Here is a 25,299-nt window from a genome sequence, read left to right as displayed (position 1 = left end):
AAATCCATGGAGCTCTTAACACAACCCATTTAGCCTTAATTCCAAAATCACAGGAAGCCTGTTTGTTCAATGATTTCAGGTCAAGTTCGTGCTACAATGATATTTATAAACTCATCTTCAAATTGATGGCAAACAGGCGCAAGCCCTTGCCTAGCGAATTTATCTCCAAAAAACAGTCTGGCTTTCTCTTCAATAGGCAAATCCATGATGTTGTTCCATTGGCACAAAAAGCAATGCATTTGATTAAGCTTAATAAAATCACTTCAATATCTTTAAGCTAGACCTTTCCAAGGCCTATGATAAGATCAGATGAGTTTATATTTGCCTTGCTCTCATTAAAATGGGAATGCATCTATCGATGGTAAACTGGATTATGGATTGCATCTGGACTACATCCTTTGTAGTTCTTGTATGTGGCTCTCCTTCAAATATGTTTCACCCCTCCATAGGTCTGAAGCAAGGTCGCCCCGTCTCCTTTTCTGTTTTACATGGTAGCAAAAGGGCTGAGTAAACTAATAAGCAATGATTCTGAAGCCATATTGCACCTTTTGTTTGTTAATGACATGCTTCTGTTCGATGCAGACTCTAAGTTTCTAACCAATCCATCCCATAATGTAACCATGCACAAACTAAGATAGGCACTCCAATTGGATTTTGAAGAAATCCAATCCAGTTGCTAAATAAACCCTTCGGCCCTTAGCTTACTATGATTTTGTTTCTATTCTAGTTGCATTATAGAATCAATTATAATATCCATTGTATATACCATTCTTTATTTGTTTTGCAGTTTGTAAATATTTTTCTATGAATTTAAGACATTTTTCCAAAAAATTTGCAGAAAACCGCACAATTATTTAAGTACATACTAAAAATACTTGATTATTCTCTTAAATGTAGAATGGGACAACAACCCTGTTCTCATTTTTATTTGAATGGAGGGCATGAGCAAACTGCCTAATCAGCATCTGATTAACTCTCTATTCCTCATTTTAACTTTTCTCTTGATACTATCCATAACAATAGTCTCAAAAGAGGATTTCAGAGCATAACTCTGTCTAAGAACTCCAATTCTCTATTAAATGCATACTCATGGCCATATTATATAGAAGAAATTCAGTACTAAGAATGGTACAGGTTCACACACTGAAGACCTGCTGATTTTGATCACAATTTACTTCTAAAGCTATTTAGAATCCAATTTCAGATTTTCAAATTTATGGTAAACTTCCAAAAATGCCATCACAAACCATCAACACTTTTTCACTTCACCCTGAAAGGGAAAAAAAAAAATATTTATTGACAAAAGGAATATAGTGGTCACTTAAGGGGGACTTCACCCCATAATAATGAGGAATCTCAAAGCTCTGGTAGTAAATGTTGACTTGTCCAAGGCATATGATAGGACAGACCAGTTGCATCTTGGGTTGATGCAAACCTATTTAGGTTTTCGTAATACTTTCATAAGTTGGGTAATGAATTGTGAGACTTTTGTCACTTTCTCAGTTCCAATAAATGGCGCATTGCCGCAACAACAGTGGCCTAAAAGAAGGCTCAAAGGTTCAAATAGGGTTGCCCTCTCTCTCCTGTACTATTCCTAATCGTTGTAGAGGTATTAACTAGCATTTAGTTAGATGCCAAGAGAACAGGGGCTTTTAAAGGAATAAAAATTGGAGTTTCTTTGTATATTGCACATCTATTATTTGTTGATGATATTTATATCTTTTGTGATGGTTCAAGGAGAGATGTAGATAAGCTAAAGGAAATAATGATATCTTCTGCAAACTCACTAGTATGGAAGAAAATGTTGGTAAATTAACAGTTTCTTTTATGGGAATCTCTGAAGAAGATAGGAAATATTTTTCTCAACAATTTTCTTTTCATCAGGCTGAGAAGGGAGAGAAACTAAAGTATCTAGGGTTTGTAATTAAACCAAACAATTATCAAAAGGAATACTACAATTGATTGATATCAGAAGTGGGAAAAACATATTTATCTGGCCTCATCGTTGGCTTTAGGGGGTAGACTTGTGCTGGTTAAATTGGTATTAGAGGCAACAACTTTTCACTAGGTGTCCTTGGCATGGATACCAAAAGGTGTTCTAGAAAAGCTCAAAAGAATCAGTTTCGAGTTTCTATGGTAGTAGGGAAAAGAGGGGAATGCTTCTGCTGAAATGGAGAAGGTTGGTTGTGCCAAACGACATGGGTGGTTGGGGATTACCGTGACAGTGTGTTAATTAGAAAAATTATGCATTACGTGATGGCTTTGTAATGATGTAGACCAAGCATAGAAGTCTACGTAAAAATCATAGATGGGGAGAAGAGAGAGAAGTTAGTGATGAAGATTAGTTGAGAGATGCGTAGAGAGATTATGGGAAAAAGTTATGCATATAGTTGAACTAAAAATCTAATTATGACATAGCTGTCCATGCTCAAGTGCAGATGGAGACAAAGAGCATAGCTGAAGAAGATTGAAGATGGAGAGCATAAAAGAAGAAGATGAAGTTTGGACTAATTCAAAGTATCAATAATAGAAAGAAGATGAACAAATCACAAGCATTCATCAACGGCGAGTATGAAGGATCGACTCCAACTTGTGAATCATGAATAGTGTCTTAAATTATATGATAGCTTTGCATAATATAGACTAAGCATAGAAGACTAAATAAGAATCGAAGATGAGGAGAAAAAAAAATTAGGGATGAAGATCAATTGAGAGATTCATGAAGAAATAATGGGGGAGAGTTATACAATGGTTGATCTTAATATCTAATTATGACACCACTGTTATGGTCACCTAAAGTTATATAAAGGAACCTATTTGTTCAATAGAGGCACACATGGGAATAGTTTGAAAAAGATTGCATATGTAGATGAAAAAAGATGACAACAGACAAGATCAGCTAATGGAAGAAAGCAAGAAAAAGATGTCAAGAACAATAGGAAAAACAACAAAAGAAGCAGAAGACAGACTCCTAGGCATGAGCCAAAAATAACAGAATTTGACAGAGATGACGTAACAAAAGCAAGAAATAAAATGAAATCTTTGCAACTGAAGAAAGAAGATAGGCACTTGGGCATGAGCAAAAGGAGAAAGTTGTAAGAAAAAAGAGACAAGGACAAAGAAGAAAGTTTAAAATAGCAAAGAAAGAAAAATAGAGCGGAAAAAGAGAGCAGAATGACTTCGGATTTGATGAATGAAGAGTAAAGAAGCAAAAGGAAGGTAAGAATAAAGCAATACTGAGGATTGTAATAATTCCAAGAATATCCAGTGAAAAAATTAGACATGTCATTGACTGTTTTACTGCATCCCAATCGCCGGGTCAGCCTGGGAAACAGTGTCAGCATGTTAGAGAAGAAGCTGACACCTGTGGCCAAGCAGCAGCCAGCAGGGACACTCCCAGAAGATGGCGAAAGCTCCTCTATCCTACTCCCAGCCAGCATCCTGTCAGCCCACTATGGCACTCCAGACGGTTCACCTGTTCCTCCATCAAACTAAGTTGTTCTCTGTCACTGGTCTCTTTGGCTTCACTGTAATTCTTAGAAGTTTTTTGGCTTTTTGGTCCTAAACTGTACTCATGTCAACTTGGTCTGCCTGTCACTTGTGTTTTATGATATCTAAACAAACACTGTAGCACTGAGGGGTCATGCAGACAGGGAAATCAGCATATGATGTATCTTGAAACAAGCTATCATCTCATTGCCCTCTCCTGTAGAGTTTTGTATTTCCTCTGAGCCTTGGCTACAGTTTTTCTTTAATAGAAAATATACCAGTATTGTAAAAATAAGAACAAATGAACAAAACAAAAGAAAAAATCCAAGAAGATTATGCATGCATCCCAAAAATATTAATGTCCTCCTTGCTGCCGAACCATATTTCCAAGAGTCTCCTGAAGTATTAGGCTTTAGAGAAGAAGGAACTTAATGGAATAAATATATTGCAAGACTAAAATAGGGTCACATAATATTAAAAGATGAGAAGATAGCCTAATTCGGTAAAAGAATCCTACTGGCTCTTATTCTCCAAAGGCAGGCAAGTTCTAAGTTTCACTGAGGATTTGGGAAATCTGGTGTGGTGATGGAAGAAAGTATGGATGTTCAGATGCCCTTCAGAATTCCAAATTGTTATGTGGTTGCTCCTTAATAACAAAGAATTTATTTAGAATTTGCTCCTTAATAACAAAGCACTTATTTAGAATATCTTGCAGAAAAGGAATGTCCATGGCCTTGGAAAATGTGCTCCATGCAAAGGAACTGAAGAATCAAACAAACACGTAAGTATGTCCTGTCCATATGCAGTGCAGGTTTAGAATGTAGGGGGCATTACTAGACTAAGGAATGTGTGAAGAAATCCCACTCTTGATGGTGGTCCAAAAATATGGTGTAAAAACAGTAAGAGTTTTACGGCTCTGCCATTGACATTAATTAGCTTGGGGCATTTGGTTTGCAAGGAATGCAAGTCTTTTTGAGGACAAGGCCATACCCCCAATCCAATGTGCATCTCAAGGAATCAGTATTCTGAATAATTTTCCTCGGAAGAAGGACAAGCCTGCTAGGCAGATTGTTGCTGAGAACATTGACAATTCATGTGCCTAGGCCTACTTTGATGGTACCACACAAGGGAAGCCACAGGTATCTGGGACTGGGAGAGTCATATACTTTAAGGATGCTCCCTTTATAAAGTTTGGAGCCGGATTATGTTAAGGCTCAATAACTTTGCAGAGTTGATGGCTTTAAAGTTGACCCTACAAATTTATAAATCTTTGGGGACTCTCTCCTAATGATAAATTGGATGAGGGTGCAAAATGAGCTGATGAATTTCATGCTGCAGCCTATTTTAAGAATACAATAGAGGAATAACACAAATTTTTAGTACCAATTCCTCTCAACATTTACTCAGGGAAAGGAATGAGATTGCCAACATCAGGACTCATTTGGCACATCGACACTGGACCATGTAGGAAGATGATACTGGACATATCTCTGAATATCTCTCAAAACTGTCTATCAAGCTGATTATATGTGGTTATATGTAAAGATACTCATAGGATGTGAATTATGTTTGAATCGCTACTTTAACGTTGTATAGAGGGACTGTTTGTGCTACAAAAACTGTCTAGAGACTGTCAAAGATTTTTTCAGTCTTTTCTGGAGACCTCTCTATATGGGGAATAGATGTTATGATGTAAATCTGTTGGATATTATTTGCTGATATATCCACTCAAGCAATCATACTTTGGAGGCTGAAGATGAATATAAATCTGACCAGAAAAGAATAAAAGAATGCTATAGAGCATCTACCAAATGTAATTTTGTTTCTCTTAGATAGAATTACAATCTTTTTCCATGAAAAAATCTGTCCATTGCTGCCTTTGTACTTGCAGACAGTGGCCACAAAAATCTTCCACTGATACTCTAGAGACTAGATCTTATGAATCCAGTATTGACACAGTTCCAACACTACGGAAAAAAGATAACAAAATGCATAACAGATAAATCCAAAGGTTTACTCATATTACTCATTGAACCAGAATCCAATTGTTACACAGCAGAACTGTTCCACCTTTACTAATTTTATAATAAAATGAAGAAACATCACAAAAAAAAGTTAAAATGTTGAAGTTATTTACCTTCATCTGTAGAAGAAACTCCAGTAGTTTTGCTCCTAGTCATCCGGAGAGTCATCCGATCAGCCATTGCTTCGATCTTCCAATGTTGTTCCTTTGCTATTCTAGACTTATTTGAATTTCTTTGAATATGTGTCTTTTCACCTTTTCCTGTAGCCTTTGTTTTACAAATCATAACAGCTCCCCTTGAATATCCTGGACTGCAAGCAGAGAATTCATTTTTTGGAGCAACATCTTTTACACCAAGAACATAACCAGAATCGCCCTTTCCTTCATCCTCCTTTTTCTGAGATGATGCTAATTGTCCCAGATTTGAAACCTTACCTGAACTTCTCAACTTCCTTTTAAACATATCTTTAGGTCCATCCTGTTTTGGTGGTTTAAGATTTAAGTTTTTGTTATGATCCTCAGAAATATTACATTTTTCATTTTCCAACTTGTAACTATCTTCAGCTGAATTCCTTTCATGAGAATCCTGATTTAAAGAGGACTTCACTTTCCTCGCCTTCTTTCTAGCCTTAACATTGGGCTCATCCACTTTCAGAGTTTTTAAATTTAATTTCTTGTCATTGTCGTCAGGACTATGACATAACTTGTGTCTTTTTAAATAATGACTATCTTCAGCTGCAAAATCACTCTTAGAATTCACCTCCCCCAAATTCATTTTAGCATTGACACTAGGTTCATCCAGTTTTAAAGGCTTAAAATTTAAATCCTTTTCATGATCTTCAGCATTATCACATGACTTGTGCCTTTCCAAATGATCACTATCTTCAGATGGATTCCTTTGATGAGAATGTTTCTTTAAAGAAGACACCCCTTCAACAAGTAAAGGCCCTTGCAATTCAGAAAGTGTCTTCGTTTCGCCTTTCAACTGCTTTTGTTTATAGCCAGATTCATCACTAGACGGATCAGATATGCATTCTTGATCAGCACTAATATTATGCTCAATGTGCTCAGCATAAGTCTCTCTTTCATGTTTACGCTCCTGAGGAGTGCCAAATTGCTCTTTATCCTGGACTAAATTCATGGAAATAAAAGGAATTTCTCTTTCAGATACATCAGGAATGTTTTTTCCCTGGGAACTCTTTTCTTCTTTTTCTTGCTTTGCACATTCACTTGTGCCGTTGGAATTTTCATCTCTGTGCAGCTTGTGTTCATTAACCTTTTTTATAGACCCATCTGTTTCCATTGAACTGTAACATTTCTCCTTTGATGGCACATCATATTCTTCTTCATCTCGGTTTCCTTGCCAGGTCATATTCTTGGAATCAGTTGTCTCTCCCATATGCAAACTTTCTTTTCCATCTGACAATACGTGTTCGTCTTTCATCCCAAAATCAGAAGTTATAGTCAACGAATTTTCTTTGACTGCAGTAGCCTCTTGTGTGAAGCACTGACTGTTAACATCACTATTAGGATCGTTCTCTAGAGAACTTCTATTATTTTGATTTTTATCAGGAAGATCTTCCATCTTTCTTTTCCTACTCTGCCTTGTATGCATGTTAATGAGCTTACTTTCCTGTATCCAACTGTCCTTCCCTGCCTTGCAGGCATCGTGATTATCCACAGTATTAATGTTTGTATTGTTACTGTTGGATTGTATTTCCTGCACCACTCCTTCCCTGCTTTGCTGCAGCTTTGGCTCAGAATTTGTGTCCACCAAAGATTTACTATCTACATTAGCAGAAGCATCTAATTCCTGGATATCCTTTTGACTAGCTGTTTCCACTGGGACTCCCGTTTGCAAAACCTTCACCTTTTGCTCCTGCCCTGCATTAACATGAACAAAATTAGCAGTCCCACAAATAAAACGCAATGCCACGTTTCAAAATTCTTAGCCAGAAGAAGTATATCATGAAAGTGCAACTTTCCCCAAAGACCATTGCTCTATTCTGAAAATCGTTACTAAAAATTACAATCGAGAACACTGCATGTTTTTCATTCATCAGGACACAAAGACCATCAAAGCAATCATAATGAATGCTTTGGACAATGGAAAAAATAGCTCAGGAATGAAAGTATCATCAAGGCTTTTGCTACAATCAAGTCACAATACATAGGAGACTCTAAGGTGTTGACCAGTATGGAGTCTGGACAACATTGGAGGAAGCAACGCGCAAGATTTTTGCAAATACATGTTAAATATTAGAAGAGCTGAAATGAGAAGTCGTAGAATATGATGTCAAACAGGGAAAGGAATGTCAACCACTTACTGTTCCCTCAATTTTGTAAAGAAGGGTAATTTAGAATTTGGATGAGGGGGAGAAAGCAGTCTGCCTGTTTGGAAACTTAAAGTTGATTACAGAAGGAAAATGCACAAAGCATGAAAGGGAAAACAAGATTTGTTGGACCGGAAACAAGACAAGCATGAAGAAACTGTTAAGAATTGTGCACAAGCAAAACAAGAATAGAATCAGTGGTACAACACACCAGTGGATCATGACAACACCTCATCAAAGATAAGGTTTACAACTCATCACAATTGTGATCTTGGACTTTGTCATTGTCTAGGGACTCACAGTCTAACAGAAACAAAGCTCTATTATAGAAATGGAAAACATACAGAAACTAAACAGAATCAATAAAACAAATTCCTTAAAAGCCTGGGTAACATAAACAATAACAAGATGATGCCCACAATTCCTTAATTGGAAAAATAAATTTAGGTTTTCTTTACTGAACTAATTTTACCCCTTTAAAGTATTTAATAACACAAAAGATTAGTGTATTTCCGACATGATATCAAAGAAAAATTGTTGTGGAATATATTTCTGTTTGTTTGATGCATGCAGAATTTTCATCTTCTCATTGAGAAATTGAGTGTGTTCCTTTGCTCGAGAATGAGGAAAAGTGAAGAACAGGGCCCCCACCAGGGCCCCCACCACTTGGAAGGCAAAAAATCAGGATAAGATTTATACAGCACACACCAACCCAGCCTATTCCCTTCAAGTGAATTATCCCCAAAGATTCCTACAAAATTTCCAAAAGCTGCACAAACTATGGAGCCCGACTCCTTAACAGTTACCAAAAGTTCTATCACCACTTCCTCCACAGGCTTCATTGTCGTAACTCACCTAATTCCAGCTTATCCACCTCATACAGTCCATCCCCAAAGCCACCAAAGGAATTACCAGATTCAACAAAGTCTGAGAGCCCCGACACATAGAAACTAGCAGAACAGTGCTCTCAAAATGATCAATCAAAACACATTCGCTTCAATCTAACATTGATGACATAAACATTCCCATTGCAGAAAACAATGAATGAGTGATTACATGGCTCACAGAAAGCATACCCCAATCCTTCCCCTCACATGACATGACACTTGTGATGTTTGGGAGCTCCACTAATAAACAAAAAATAACTATCATGTGAGGGGGCAAGGAACCATAACAACAACCACAGCCCACACTCCTGCCTCCCCTCCAATCTACACTGCAATTTCCTTCCCCTGCCCCACTCCCTCATTTGCTTTAGCATCACGCATTTCAAAACTTTGCAGGACGGTACTTTCATGAGATTTTGGTGTGACTTGAAGGTGGTGTTTCTTGATTGAGGAGACTCATTTTCCTTGTAGTGGATTGCCTGCTGGAGTTTTGTAGCTTCGGAAAGTCTTTTGAATCTGCATAGATTGGAGGATAAAATAAATGTTGTTCATGTCTGATTTTTCCTAAGTTATTTTCAGAAATATTTTTTACTGCTATTCGCTGAGTTAAAGTGGCAGAGAATTTTCTGATTGTAATTTTCAGCTTTTATTTAATGCGTAAAATAATTTCTTAAGGTAAAATAATAGCAGGAGACATTAAATCTCAAACTGGCACTTGAAAAATAACATTGTCATGGTGGCCTATATTGGAGCCTTGGGGATTAGAAGTTTATGGTCTTGATGCTCTTTGATCATATGATATATCCATTGATGGATGCATGGTGATCCTAGTTCTTTACAGTATGATGCAACACATCATTCCCTTTGGTTATAGCCTTGTTTTATGGTGGGATGTGCTTGAAGCAAACAAAGTTCCTTCTACAGATTAATTACTCCAAAAGACTTGGAATATAAAGATATCCATGAGGATACAAATATTATATATTAAAATGTTTGAATAAGAATGATGATACAATGAGAGTGAGAGGCTCGCTTATATACCAAGCAGGTGTCTCTTCATGTAGAGTCATGTCTCATTTAGACATGACTCTTCAACCTAATTACTAATTAACTAATCATTATTTATGATTATTAACATTTACATTATTTTACATTATTCCCTATATATTTATTCATAACATTGCCTTCCTCCTCAAAAAGCTTTGTCCTCAAAGCTTGTTAATGAAAAAGGCTTGATCTATTTTTCGGCTTCGAATGTCTTTCTGTCTCAAAATTGTCATCTTTGTCGATACATGTTAATATGATTTTCTAAGTGACAAACAAAATTGTCGCACTGAGAAAGGATCAGACCATCCTAGATTGATCTTCTGTGTAATATTCTGATCATTGGAATTTTGTAACGACTTGTCATCATAGGACTGGAATGAGGTTACATCACTCTTCTCTAGAACATCAATTTGTTGTTTTTGTTCTAAATGGTCCTGATATGTAGCATGGTTGAGTTGTCTACTCTCATGATTTGGATGCTGATAGTGACTTTTTTGGTTTGACATTCCCTTATTAAGTGTGTGGAATTTTTTTGATTTACTTCAGGGACGATGTTGTTGAGTTGGTTACAAAACCTTCACTTGGGATGTTAATCATCTGAACTGCAACATCTAAGTTTGCATTTTCTTCAACTTGCTTGTCTTCTTCCTGAGTTGTGACATTCACTATAGCACAGACAAGGAAGGGGAGGACGGCAATGAGGCGACAGGGAATAATGGTCGACTGGTTAGGACTGCGAAGTATTGTCGATGGCTGCCACTGAAGGTTGGAGCACAGTGTGAAGTGTTTATTCTCTGAATTTCTGTTGTATAATTTGTCAATCAGATGCTCGAGGGGATGTGACTGACGACATTGTGTAAGGGATGGCGGTGGCAATATGTGCAAACTTGTGCAGCTGACACGATTGGATGGGTGATCACACAAGCTCTGTGTGGTGCCTGGATGGAACAATAATGGTGAGTGGTGTAACGGTGGTGCTGCACAATAGCTAGAAACATAACAGATAGAGCGGATGGAGCCTGTTCTGCGGTGGCCTGCAACTACCAATGCCATGATTAGGGCAGCGGAGGGTGTTGGCTAGCGTGTGTTGCGACAAAGTCCACCATCAACAAAACGCTCGGACAATGGCTAGAAATCGGGGATGACAACTATGTGGATAGTTGTTTTATGTAGTTGCGGCTAAAACGATGGCTTTGGAGGCGGCTCTGATGCGTGGATAGCAGCTTGTGTTTAATATATATATATATATATATATATATAATATGTTTTTGTTTAATTTTTTTTGTATTTTTTTCTATAAAAAAATGATTTCCTTTTTAATATTTTTTATTTTATAATCTTTCTTTTTCCCTTTTTTTATCTTTTTCATTTTTTATAAATATATTTATTTTCGATATTTGTTTTTCAATGATTTTTTTTCTTTTATAATTTTTTTATATTTTTCTAATACATTCTTCTTAAATGGCCAAAGTCCTTGCAGAATGGAGAATCTCCAAGATATGTAGTGAAATGCTTTGATTACGATGACAACGAAATTGACAAAAGATTGATGACCAAGGGCCTGGTGATTAGCCAACGTGGCTCTGACAGCGAAAATGGAGACCCTCCAAAATCTTGTAGCGAAACGCTCCAAATGCAACAAGGTTGACTAATTTGACGGTCAAAGACCTAGATCGAAGAACACGGCTCTATGCAGCGGTGGAGCAGCCAAAGGATCGACGGCTTTGATACCAAATGAAGAGAACAAAGTTCCATCTACAGATTGATTACTCCAAAAGACTTGGAATATAAAGATATCCATGAGGATACAAATATTATATATTAAAATCTCTGAATAAGAATGATAATACAATGAGAGTAAGAGGCTCGCTTATATACCAAGTAGGTGTCTCTTCATGTAGAGTCATGTCCCATTTAGACAGGACTCTTCAACCAAATTACTAATTAACTAATCATTATTTACGATTATTATCATTTACATTATTTTACATTATTTCCTATATATTTATTCATAATAGTGTTAGAACTATTAACTTCTATTCCCGTGGCACAAAACTTTATAAAGTATACCTTAGCATAGTGTCATATATGGTGAAATAACTATTATATATTTTATGAGAGGAGGGCCAAGTTTAAGTGGTTCTTAAAATATCATACAAAGGACCACCCTATGTCATCAATAACCAAAGCAATGAGAACATGTTATGATGGTGGGGTGCATTGTTAAAAGTCATAAGGAACTGTTGATATAACCCTGTGTATTATATATCCATGTGCTTGAGGGGGGCACCCATGCTCGGGAGAAATTATTGTCTCATAGAAATTCTAATTTCTAAAGCATCATGTATGCAAAAAGGGCCATTGCATAATATATTCAAGGGGGTGTAAGTCAAACCCTAATGCAACATCATATAAGGTAAAAGAACCAGAACAAGAACTTCGATTATCAAGCAAAGTAGAGCATGCATGGAAAATGCAAACAAAAGAAGAAATGTTAAAAGATAAAGCTAACGTGAAATGCATCCATAATATTATAATGATAATGAAAGCAATAGATAGCTTCCTACAGACCACCTGCATCTCAATCGATAACAGTAGCAAAAGCATTCTAAATTTGGAACTAACCATTCTGTGATTGAACATGTTCAAAGAGTTGCCTTGCAGCAGACCAATCAACAACCTTAATCCGTAGCTCCTTCACCAACAAATCTATATCTGAAACAGTGTTTGCTTTCTTTAATTGTTTCTTCCACTCAACACTCTGCACATCGCATTGCTGTATCAGTTTCCGCTAATCTACTTTGCAAGTGAATTCATCACAAAGAAAGTAAATTCACCAACATAAAAATCATGGGTTTAGAAGTAGAGAACTATCCCAAAAGATAATTTTATTAATGTCCAAGAAATGGGACTAAAAAAGTACGTCCTGTGAAAGTGCAAAGTGGAAGTGCCAAAGCAACTATTAAATCAGATATATAGAACCTTGTTGAGAAACTGAAAATGGCAGTCATGTTGGCATATCCTGAAATGGCTTTGAAATAGTCCCAGAAAATTATCGGCACAATACCACTCAGGACTATGCCTAGATTTTGGCACTAACTGGTACTTTATCACTAGAGAAAAATATCTTCACAAAAATTCACAAGATCAAAGGTCTGAACGCAGATTGAAGCAAACTCACATACAACCTAAGATAACATATTCACAATCAGTTTTCCATCTGCTCCATGCCCAGTTAAAAAGAGAGCGATTGAGAAAACTCTAGAAAATGTCTGGAAGAGGTATCTGCATTTACGATAGATAACACCCACAAAATACACTTCATGCAAAATTCAACATTATTTGTTCACAGAATGTCGAAAAGAAATTACAAGATAAAATTAAACTACAATAATTGTCTGAAATTCAGAACTTTGCAATTTACTGAATTTGACCATCATTTTTATGCCCAAGCCAAATGATCATATATGTAAAACTATATTAATAGGTTAGAGGAATCTTGAACTCCAAATAAATCTGAAAGGGAACAGTTTCTTACATGTACGAGGAAACTTAACAATTCTGCTAAAGGCCCTGCTATAGAGAGGCAGCCAGTTACGAAAGACAGTGCCAATGATCAAGATCTTGGATAACTTTGCAATCCAATCTTAGGTTTTGCGCTTTAGAGCAGAACTATTAGGCCTTTGTAGCCTAAATGACATGGTTATATGTAATGGCATTAAAAATTGGCCAAAGTCCAATAGTATTACTTGTAAAACATACAACGGGAAAAACCCAGCAGACTGTGTTATATGCTCTCAAAGGTCTATTTCCAAGTTGTTGAACTTTAATATTGAGCTAGACTCTGACCATTTGCCTCTTCTTATTAAGCTTGGTATCAATACAGAAGATCAAAAGGGGGAACATCCCCGTCATTCGCACAAGGAAGTTTCAGAACATGGGAGAATTATCTTAAACCAAGAAAATCAGCTCTTTAGGGTTGCTCTTAAAGAACACCTCCAGCTGGCCAAAAACAACAATAGGGGCTGCAAGGATAACGGAAGAGATAAAAGATATGTTTGCAGTAGTATGTTGATCCCCTTAATACACAAAGTTTGAAAGCTATGTAAGATATCTAGGCCTATGAAGAGGATCACAAATACCTTCCCAACTAATCCTTGGTATGATAAAGAATGCAAGGATGCAAAAAGATTTCTCAAAGAAAAGTCAAGCAAAGAAAACAAGATTATATATAAACAATTGATAAAATCAAAGAAAAAAAGTTATGTGATTTCAAAAAAGAAGGAATTAATTTCTTTGGGAAAACATAAGCCCAAAAGTTTCTGGAGGGAATTACAGCAAAAGAAAAAGCAAATAGAAAACTATATCACAGAGGCTCAGTGGTTAGACAATAAAAAACTTCTGTATCAGCAGATAAATGAGAAAAGTAAGCCTCCCATAATTGTCTCCTCAAAAGAATTGGCTAATGGCAAGGCGCAAGACATTGACAGTTTACAGGCAGAATTTTTAAAATGAGGAATGAATCTTCTAGCCCTACACATCAAGGACGTATTTAAAAGAGTCAATCAAGATAGCTTTCCGGTTGAGTGGACAACCAGTGTTGTTATACCTCTTCACAAAACTGGCGATAGCAATAACCCTTCTAACTACCGTACTATCATGATCAACCCTCTTCTTGGAAAACTTTATGGGAGCATGCTAGAGCGCAGAATCAACGAATGGGCAGAAAAAGGGGGAAAAGAGCAAAGGGACAGGCTGGCTTCAGGCCTAAACATTCTACCATTGATCATTGCATCACTCTAAGACACTTCATTTAAAAAGTTGGGAACAAACAAGGTAGGGAAGCATTTTGTTGCTTTGTTGACTTCAGAAAAGCCTTCGATACTGTGGCTAAAGATAAACTATGGCACAGAATGGAAGAACTAAAGGTCCCGAAGGAATATAGAGCAGCTGTTCATAAGCTTTATGAGACAGTTGGAGCCAGAATCAGGACAAAGGAAAGTGTGTCTGAATGCTTTGACAGTGACATAGGAGTCGAACATGTATGTCCTCTTTCTCCCATATTATTTGGTTTATATATTGATAAGCTTGAAGAGTGGATAAACAATACCAAAGGAAAAGGCATCCAGCTGGCATGATATGTGGTGAAACTACTTTTATATGCAGATGACCTTATTCTTATCGCTAAATTGGCACTAGGTTTGAGAGAACACTTGAAAGCTCTGCAACTATTTTGTCAAGAAGTGGGAATGCAAGTAAATACCAGCAAAACTAAAGTCATTATTTTTTCTTTGAAAAGAAATAAACATCAGGGTACTTTTCTCTTTAAGGGCAACCCCTTGGAGATGGTAGATGAGTACAAGTATTTAGGAATTGACTATCTCTATAGGCTTAGCTGGGAGACATGTAGATCAAAGAGAATCCAAGGAGGGTGGAAAGCTTCTTACCTCCTTCAAAATAGGTGTAGACAAACAAAACTATGGGATTGGAAGACTAAGAAAACCATCTTTGGTATATTAGTGGTGTCAATTATCATCTATGGTTGCGAAATATGGGGGAGCAACATGTCAAACCACAAATGGCGACAAATAGAAAGAATTCAAAAGCACCTAATCACAAGTAGCCTCAAAGTTAAAGCAGGGAGTGTGTATTTCTGGGCAGCCAGAGAATACGCAGAGGGAGATAGAGGTCAACAGAGATCAAATTGTTTGTCGGCGAGTTAGAGAGTTGAGGTAGCAGTAGGCCAGCATTCTTGCTGAGTTTTACAGTCAGTTGAGCCAGCATTCCAGCAGTTCGAATTGTTGGGTTGGGGGACAACACAGAGGCCATTCAGCAGTTTTTCGTGGAGCTTGGGAGCAGGTGTCTTAGGCCAGAGCTCATCCTAAAAGTTAGGGATTGGATAGCAAGGGACAGCCCAGCACTTTGGGAGCATTTCCGGGAGGATTTACAAGCAATTTCCAGCAGGCCGAGTTTTGCAGTTATCGCTAAGGTTGGGCTCCAAGGGGGTTGAATTTCAAAAGTCTAAACCAGGGAAAACCCTTTCTGGGTTTTTCTGAGTTTAGGCCAAGGAGTCTGAGGTTAAAAGCACATAATCTTCTAGGCAGTAGAAGTGCACTTTCTCGCCATTCGAACTTCAGTAGAGAGGTAGTTTTTTGGGCAGCGCAGTGCAAATTGGTGCAGCAGTTGAGCAGCCTTTAGCTCAGCCATTTTCCCACCTGGGTTTGGTCATGCTTGTCCATTGAGACAAGCCTAGGTGCACCATCCTGTTATCTATTGTATTTTTCCTTCATAAACTTAATAAAATGGCTTTTCTGTGGATGCTTAATGTTTATTTTGTTTTTTTATAAATTGTTGCACAGATTATTTCCTTGTTATCACTTGTATTCCTATTTAGGATCATTACAGTGGTATCAGAGCCTAGTTCTTGGCTCAGTTGTGGGGATTGTCTCATGAGAGAAGGGGACCAGCAGAACATTACCTACCGAAAACAAAGGTACAGTAGCAAAGAAAGGGAGTTAGAGATTACTCCAGATACACAGGACAGGGGGAAAGCGGTAGCAAAAGAGGAGGAAATGGCAGAACCCAAGAGCGGGGAAGAGATGGCTTTCGATAGCCTTCTGAGGGCCCTGAGTGACTTGGCCAAGGGTCCAAAAGACACGCTGGAAGAGATGAAGTCACAGAACAGAGAGAGGACCATGCCTAGAGGGATTTTGTTTGGGGAAATTTTTGGGGCCTCTCAGCCATTTGGTGATCCCTCACCAGCAGCACAGCGCCCTTCACCTAGTGTGCCAACTCGTGCTACACTACCTTCCTTCGTGCCAGTGGCACAAATCGAGCCTGCAAGGGAGGAAGACCCCCCTCAGATGGGAGATTACTTCAGAGAGTGGCAGTCTATGGATGAAGACTTTAAAGAAGCCCTCTCCTTCAGAGATTACTGCAAGCTCAAGCAAAGTGAAAAGAACAAGGGGTATGAAGGACAAGGGACCCAGAACTACAAGCTACAGAGGACCATAGGGAGGATGTACTTCCCTACTTTCGATGGCACTGTCAAGTGCCTGGCCAGGGCTTAGATTGAGAAGATGGACACCTACTTCCAACTCAACCGGATGACAGAGCAGAAAGGCATTAAGATGGCCACGCTGCACATGGAGGGGGAAGCCCATGATTAGTGGTTTCATGGCTTGACAACCCTAGGGCATGCCCACGTAGTTTCTTATGAGGACTTCACCAGGAGGGTGGTGGAGCAATTTGATCAGAGGGATCCAGAGGCTCATTTCAGAGAGCTGACCCAACTGCGCCAAACAGGCAACCCAGAGCAATACTTCTCAGATTTTCTGCAGGTGTCAGTGATGGTCTCGAATCTATCTGAGGCAAGAAGGGTGTATACCTTCATTGAGGGCTTGCTTGAGCCCCTGCGTGGACTGGTGAAGTCACGCAAACACTCCATGCTGCAGGAAGCAATCTTGTGTGCCAGAGATCTACAGGGCGCCATCCCCAAGACTAGAGCACCATTTCATGCACAGACCCCTTTCCCACAAAAGGGGCATGAGACTTGACCTCCACCTCAGAGGACCACATAGGGGAGGGGGCACTTAGATGAGGAGACACGGAAGGACCTCCAGAGGAGGAAGTTTTGCTTCACATGCAGAGAGCTCTGGGCACCAGGCCATCAGTGCACTGCTCGGAGAGCACACTATATTGAGGTTTTTTCTGATAGTGACCGGGAGGATGAGGTGGAGCAGGATTGCGGTGGGGCAGATGGCGAGAGTCCGACAGACAGAGGGCCACCACCACCACCTCCACAGGGTGGGGCATCCCTTGCCCTAGCAGGGGGAGTTCTCGCTTCCTTATGCGGGATTCCCAAATTTCTAACACTGAGCATTAAAGGCACTATACAGGAACAGAGGGTGTCAGTGCTAGTTGACAGTGGGGCTACCCACAATTTCATATATGCCCAGTTGGTCCAAAGGAGGGGCCTCACCACAACTGAGTTCGAGGGCTTCTCAATCCTAGTACCAAGTGACTGTACCATACAGTGCACTAGATATGTGCCTTCCTTGACAGCCCATTTCTTTATGGTCAAGGTGCCAGACACCAACGTGGTGATGGGTGTCCAGTGGTTGTATTCCCTTGGGTGAGTCGCGACAGATTGGAGGAAGCCAAAGATGGAGTTCATTGTGCTGGATGGCAAATTGGTAATCTTGAGAGGCATGCAGTCTTATCCACCTCACATAGTTTCGGCCCACAGGATGGAGGCAGATTTACGACATGCGGACATTGCATGGGCAATTGAGCTGAGGATCTCAGAGGCTGGAGGACAAGCTCAGCCACCACTGGCAAACATACAGGCCTTGCTAGACAGATACGCAGTAGTTTTTGGGGACATTGCACCAGGGCAGCCACTAGACAAAGGATTTGAGCACATTGTTGAGTTGGAGGAGGTTGTGCATGCAGTGATCACCACCTCTTACAGGCATCCCAAAGCGTATAAGGACAAGATATAGAAGGCCATCCAAGAGCTGCTAGCATTGGGCCATATCAGGCCAAGTTCCAGTCTTTCGCTTCTTCAGTGGTGCTGATGAAAAAGAAGAATGGAACCCTTCGGATGTGCATTGACTACCGGGCCCTCAACTGGAAAACACTAAAGAATCGGTACCCCATTCCCCGCATATATGAGTTGATGGATGAGCTTAGAGGAGCAAAGTACTTCTCTAAAATTGATCTGCGTTCAAGGTACCACCAGATCAGGATATCCCTAGGACAGCTTTTTGGTGCCACTACGGGCACTTTGAGTTTCTGGTCATGCCACTTGGGCTGACCAACACTCCAGCCGCATTCCAGTCATGCATGAACCATGTCTTTCGGGGACACTTGAGGAGGTTCATGCTAGTGTTCTTCGATGACATTCCAATTTACAGCCAGATATGGGAGGAGCACCTCCAACACTTAGAGGTATTGCGCATTCTGGAGGAGCAGTAGTTTTATGCCAAGCTCTCCAAATGCGAGTTTGGGTTGACAGAGATGCTCAACCTAGGGTATATCATTAGCGTTGATGGGGTGAAGGTCCATGAGGAGAAGATTCGGGACATCCGGGATTGGCTAATACCTCGAGATGTGACTACGCTGAGGGGCTTCTTGGGCATTTGCACCTCCTACAGAAAGCTTGTCAAGAAGGGGGCATTTGCACCCTTGACCGACTTGACCAAGAAGGGGGCCTTCACATGGACTGATGGAGCACAGGTTGCCTTCAATCGCCTCAAGGAGGTGATGAGCAATTGCCTTGTTTTGGCACTTCCGGATTTCTCCCAGCCATTCACGATGGAGTGTGATGCATCCGAGGCAAGAGTTAGAGCAATGACCACTAGTCGTATACGCAGCGGAAATATTAAAATACTTCGTAGACAAAAACATCCATCATAGGATAGTAATTGTAAATTGTATATTATATCAAGAATTGATGTAGGATGAGTACAATTGAGAATGAGGGTCTTGTATATATAGCCAGGTAAGTACCCTTTCACGAATGGGCATGTCTCTAAGACATGTCTTTTCATTATTAACTAACTAACCATTAGTTAATTTATTTAATATTTAGTATTATATTTATATTATTATGATTATTATTTATTATCTAATTTTATCTATTTTTACATAATTTATGTTCATAACATTGCCTTCTCCTTCAAAAGGCTTTATCCTCGAAGCTTATTGATGAAGGATCGGATCTCTTCTGTTGTTCGTAATATCTTCTTGTTTCTAGGCTTTTATCTTTGTTGATACAAGAGGATATGATATTCTGAGCGATAGACAGAATTATCGTACTGAAAACGGATCGGACCATCCTAGATTAATCTTCTGGGGAATCTTCTGATCCTTGGAGATGCCTGGTGAATAGCTATCGTATGACTGGATTGAGCTCACTTCAATACTCTTCGGAACATAAGTTTGTTTATGTTCTGCGTGATATAGATTTGTAGATTGATTAAGGTGTCTACTCTTGTGATTCGGATGTAGATAAGGAATTTTTCTTGTCTGAACTTCCTTAAACGTTTTTATGCAGTTCCCTGATTTCCATCAGGCATTGTTGTTGTTGACTTAACTACTGAATCATTATTTGAGGTGTCCTATGTTTGAACGACAACCTCTAAGTACATTTTTACTTCAATAAGGCTTGGATTTGCCAAAACTACGAGATTAGTGGTATTGATGTTTGTTTCTTCAGTTTGGACTGCTACATTTGGAGATTTTGATGCTTCCCTTGCGACAAGTTCTTTGAATCTATTTGTCAATGATTCATTTTCGTCCTTAAGTTTTTTTAATCTGTTTGAGCAGATTTTGATTATGATTTTTGATACGTAAGCATTCCTCATTCTCTGAGTCAACTTTATTTTGGCCGTCACGCTTCTCGTTTTTTAAACACTTGATTTGTTCTACTAATGTTTGGTTAAGGCTCTTTAAACGTAAATTTTTTTCTTTTTTTTTCTAACAAATGCTCCTTGAGTTCCTTCTTTGATGCTTTAGCTTTCTTGACTTGTTCGAGTAGTTTTTCTTAGTGATCTTTGACGCGCGAAATTTCTTTGTCTTTGCTACAAATGACTTCTTCGAGCTCTTTTAATCGAATTTCCTATTATCCTTAATATTTCAAAACTCCTTTGAATTCTTTTTATATATTTCTACTTACGTTTTTTTCCTTTTGTACTTTAAAAAGAATATTTAAATATTGTTTCAATTGGCTTCTTTTAAGTAACCTTCTATAATAATACCCACTTTGTACTTGTATATATTTTCAATAATTTTATGTCTTGAATTTTTCTTTGAATACCCCTTTATAATATAAAACTTCTCTTTACACATCTTTTTTTATAATCTTTTCTTTTTCTTTTCGAAAAGTTAGAACCCTAGTGAAACGTGGCTATTCACCTCTTTGGGATATAATATAAAATATATGTCCACTTATGTGCTTTTGACTCGGTTAATGTTCTCTACATAAAAAGTAAAACTTATCATTCACATAAAGAGTTTTGTATTCCTTTTGTTTTTCTTTTACCTTGAAAATACCATGGGCAATTACCATGGGTAGCTAAAACCACGAGCTTGTAAACTACTTAATGAAGAATCAAGATAATATTATCTACTCTTCCTTACTCTTCCTTATCTTACATATAGTTTTAAAGATATTTGGACTATATTTATTTATTTATTTTAATCTTTATATGTACTTCTTTTATTATTTTTTTCCTTTTTCTTTTATTTTTCTTGACTATCTTATTTTGTTCTTCCTTTTTTTTGTTTAATGGCCAAAGCCCTAAATGACAAAACCTGTGGAATGGAGAATCTCCAAGGTTGGTGTAGCGAAACGCTTAAATCATGACGACAACATGGTTGACGATAGGTTGATGGCCAAAGGCCGAATCAAACGTAGCTTTATTTTTAAATAATTTATTTTCATACCATATTGTCACAAGAAGGGCATCCCATTGCGTTCGAGAGTCAAAAGCTCCTTCTGCATGAGTTGTCATATTCCATATATGACAAGGAGATGCTGGCCATTATGCATGCATTGGCCAAGTTCCGCCAGTACTTGGTGGGCAACCGGTTTCGAGTGAAGACTGATCACAACAGTCTTCGACATTTCATGGGGCAGCAGGGCCTCAATGACAAGCAACAAAGGTGGGTCAGCAAGGTGCAGGCCTATGACTTCAATATAGAGTATGTGCGGGGAAAGCACAATGTGGTGGCCGATGCTCTATCTCAAAGACCAACTGGGTTATCTCTCATGAGCATCTGCCATGATTGGAAGGCTCAGTTGTTGGTGGAGTACTCCAAAGACAGGAGGGCATGCGAGGTATTAGAGGGTACCCCTGCAAATGAGCGTTACCCTGTGATGGATGAGGTTATCTATTACAAGGGGCGCATTTACTTAGTGCCCAACTCGCAGTTGAGGGAGAGGGTACTCCAGGAAGCACATGATTCACCACTTTCTGGGCACCAAGGGTTCCGGAAGACTTATATGGCTGTCCAAGACAGATTCACGTGGAAGGGCCTCAAGGGGGATGTGAGTGTGAGGCTTGTCAGACAAGCAAGGGGGAACTGACCCACCCCGCAGGATTACTACAGCCACTTCCCATCCCTGAGGGGGAATGGGAAAGTATTTCTATGGGTTTCATCACAGGGCTCCGCACAGTGTAGGGGAAGGATTGCATATACGTAGTTGTCGATAGGTTGACCAAATTTGCCCACTTTTTTGCCATCCCCACTAGGTACACGGCTACACAGGTTGCAGAATTGTTCTTCCAAGAGATTTTCAGATTGCATGGGCTCCCGAAGAACATAGTGAGTGACAAGGACAGCAGATTCATGGGAGGATTTTGGTAGGAACTCTTTAGACTGGTTGGGACAAAGCTCGCTCCTAGCACCAGCGATCACCCTCAGACAAATAGCCAGACGGAGAGAGTTAATCAGTGGCTGGAGGGCTATCTGAGGAACTACATGACCAATCAGCAGAGGTCTTGGATTCGGTGGTTGCATCACAACGAGTATTGCTACAACACCACGCACTACATGTCCATCGATATGACTACTTTCTGTGCTCTTTATGGATATGAGGCATTGTCTTTTGCTAATATTGTTTTAAGAGACAGTCGGGCCCCAAAGGCCAAAGACTAGGTCCAAGAGACCTCAGATATCCTCAAGGCTCTCAAGGATAATTTGGTGACAGCCCAAAATCAGTAGAAAGTTTACGCAGACCGACACAAGACAGAGAGACACTTCGAGGAGGGGGAATTGGTGTACCTCCAACAGCAGCCTTACAGGTAGTCCACGCTGAAGCAGAAGGGGACCGAGAAGGGGAGTGATTAGACGAGTTGGGGAGTTGGCTTATGAGCTAGAGCTGCCTCAAGGGAGTAGGATCCACAATGTTTTTCATGCCTCATGCCTTAAGAGGGTGTTGGGACAACAGGTGACAGTAGCAGCTGATCAATCCCCACTAGATGATGAGGGCCACTTGGTATTGGAACCGGACGCCATTTCGAAGAGCAGGGATAAGAAATAAAGGAGCAAGACCATCAAGGAGTTCTTGGTGCGCTGGAAGAACTTGTCGGATGAGGATGCCACCTGGGAGGGTGAGCACATATTGGAGCACCCAGCTTTGAGGTTGCTTGAGGGCAAGCAACATTTGGGAGGGGAGGACTATCATGTCCCTTCTCAAACACATTAGTAACAGGGTGTTACTACACAATTTTGTACATTTTTTACTAAGGAAGAGGACCCCACACTTTCGACTTAGGGACTTAGGGGCCAAATCAACTTTATTTAGCTGCTAGTGGAATGTGGGGACCACCCACATGGGAGTTCGAATTAACCATTCGATATGCCTGGAGGGAAAATCGAATGGGTGGATGGAGGGGTCCACATGAGGCTAAGGAGGCCCAAGGAGTGATAAGGAGAGATCAACTGCCATTTTGGTTTCATCTTTGACATTTGCAAACAGCTCTGCTGTTTAGCTGAGCCAACCGGTTGTTTAGCCACGAGTCTCTCAAGCGAGAGATTCAACCTCTACTTCGAGGGACCATCCGTGCTCGCCCTAGGGAGGCAGTTCCACAAGGATTTCAGGAGTTCCGGGGCAGTGACATAGCACCATTAACCAGCGCAAAGTAGGGACTGTATATTTCTGGGCAGCCATAGAATACGCAAAGGGAGATAGAGGTCAACAGAGATCAGATTGTTTGTCGGGGAGTTATAGAGTTGAGGTAGTAGCAATAGGCCAGCATTCTTGCTGAGTTTTACAGTCAACTGAGCCAGCATTCCTGCAATTCGAATTGATGGGCTAGGGGACAGCGTAGAGGCCATTCAGCAGTTTTTCGTGGAGCTTGGGAGCAAGTGTCTTAGGCCAGAGCTCATCCGAGAAGTCAAGGTTTGGATAGCAAATGACAGCCCAACACTTTGGGGGCATTTTCGAGAGGATTTACACGCAATTTCCAGCTGTCCGAGTTTTGTCATTACAGCTGAGGTTGGGCTCCTAGGGGATCAAATTTCAGAAGTATAAACCAGCCAAAACCCTTTCTAGGTTTTTCTGGGTTTATGCCAAGGAGTCCACGGTTAAAAGCACATAATTTTCTCGGCAATAGAAGTGCACTTTCCAACCATTCAAACTTCAGTGAAGAGGTAGTTTTTTGGGCAGCGCAGTGCAAATTGGTGCAGCAATTAAGCAGCCTTCAACTCAGCCATTTTCCCACCTAGGTTTGGTCATGCTTGTCCATTAAGACAAGCCCATGTGCACCATCTTGTTATCTATTGTATTTTGCCTTCATAAACTTGATAAGATGGCTCAGTAGTTCCCTATTTGCAGCTTTTCTGTGGATGCTTAATGTGTGTTTCGTTTTTTAATAAATTGTTGCATAGATTATTTGCTTGTTATCACTTGTATTCCTATTTAGGATCATTACATGGATGAAACAAAACAGAAAGTGTTTAGAAAAATGGGACATAAATCTGCATGATTTCCCTCACGCTAAGGAGGAGATAAAAAGGTGGGTGTTAGAAAAATTTAGCACTGCCATGTGGGCAAAGCATGTAGGCAAAATAATTTAACCCAACGTGGAAACATGATGATAAACAGGGAGATGGCTCTGTGACTGCATGCCTCCGACCCCCGATTGCACTCGACTAGGGCTTCTTCCTCTGGCGAATTCGGTTAAGGGTCTCTCTCTGCCTTTGGTGACTGAAGCTACCCACTGGTCACCGCCCTAATCACTGGCACCTGGGGATCTCATCGGCAGACACTTTAGTGAGCAACAGCAACTGTCGGTTGCCCTGAATATCTTGCGAATCTCCCATCGCTATCTATCGGCTGAGATGGAGGATGATATGGTGGACTACTCTGTGGATCCCTACAATTTTGTGCCAATCTGGATGGTCTTTCCACCTCATCTGCCTGTCTCGACTACTTTAATTCCTCTGCAGCTCCCTATTACTCTGGCAGTGACCCTATGGTTTTCTCGGCGCCTGATTTTCATAACCCTAGCTTTCCGGCACTTAACTTTTTGCCGTATGTCGATCCTTCTTCAACCTCCCTGTCGGGTTCTAGCTCCCCTAATGCCTCTTTCTTCTTTCCACTTTCTAATTACTCCCCTCCTTCTCCAACATCCCTACAGTTTCTTGCCTCTTGCTTGGACCCAACCATTTCCTCTAATCTGCCCCCTCATCTATGTATCCCTTCCTCTGCGGCCTCTGTTCCTTCTGACCCTCTGAATCTGGGACCTCACAGCTCTCATCCTTCGACATCATTTGACCCCACCCTTCCTCATTAGGCGTCTATACCCCTTTCATCCGGTTGCATTGAGGGTTCTACCTTGCCGCCACCTGATTTGGGCGAAGAGACTAGGGTTCGCGAAGACCAAGGCACATCCTCTGTTGCCCCCTTCAATCTGCCTTCTGGTAAAGCATCCCGATCTTTGAAGAAATCTATGTGCATCAAGGAGGGGCACAAAAAGATCTCATTAACCCTTGGCGATGGTCTTCA

General features: G+C 39.9%; 1 protein-coding gene across 3 annotated transcripts in view; it reads right to left on the bottom strand.

The window, feature by feature from the left end:
* The window catches only part of LOC149219119 (uncharacterized), a 289,169-nt gene that overhangs the window by 196,412 nt on the left and 67,458 nt on the right, over positions 1-25,299 (bottom strand). For 2 of the 3 annotated variants that reach the window (XM_089384274.1, XM_089384275.1), the window contains exons 3-4: positions 12,405-12,540; positions 5,627-7,396 (exon numbers count right to left, since the gene is read on the bottom strand). In XM_089384274.1, the coding sequence (XP_089240400.1) occupies positions 5,627-7,396; positions 12,405-12,540 (1,906 nt within the window). The remainder of the gene's footprint in view (positions 1-5,626; positions 7,397-12,404; positions 12,541-25,299) is intronic. The other variant, XM_089384276.1, reaches the window with a different exon arrangement.

The sequence above is a fragment of the Pinus tabuliformis genome, chromosome Q (genome assembly GCF_031772625.1).
Source record: "Pinus tabuliformis cultivar Carrire ecotype Pingquan chromosome Q, CPIR1, whole genome shotgun sequence".
Lineage (NCBI taxonomy): Eukaryota > Viridiplantae > Streptophyta > Pinopsida > Pinales > Pinaceae > Pinus > Pinus tabuliformis.
The sequence above is the reverse complement of the archived record's forward strand: the minus strand, read 5'-3'. Positions and strand labels throughout refer to the sequence as shown.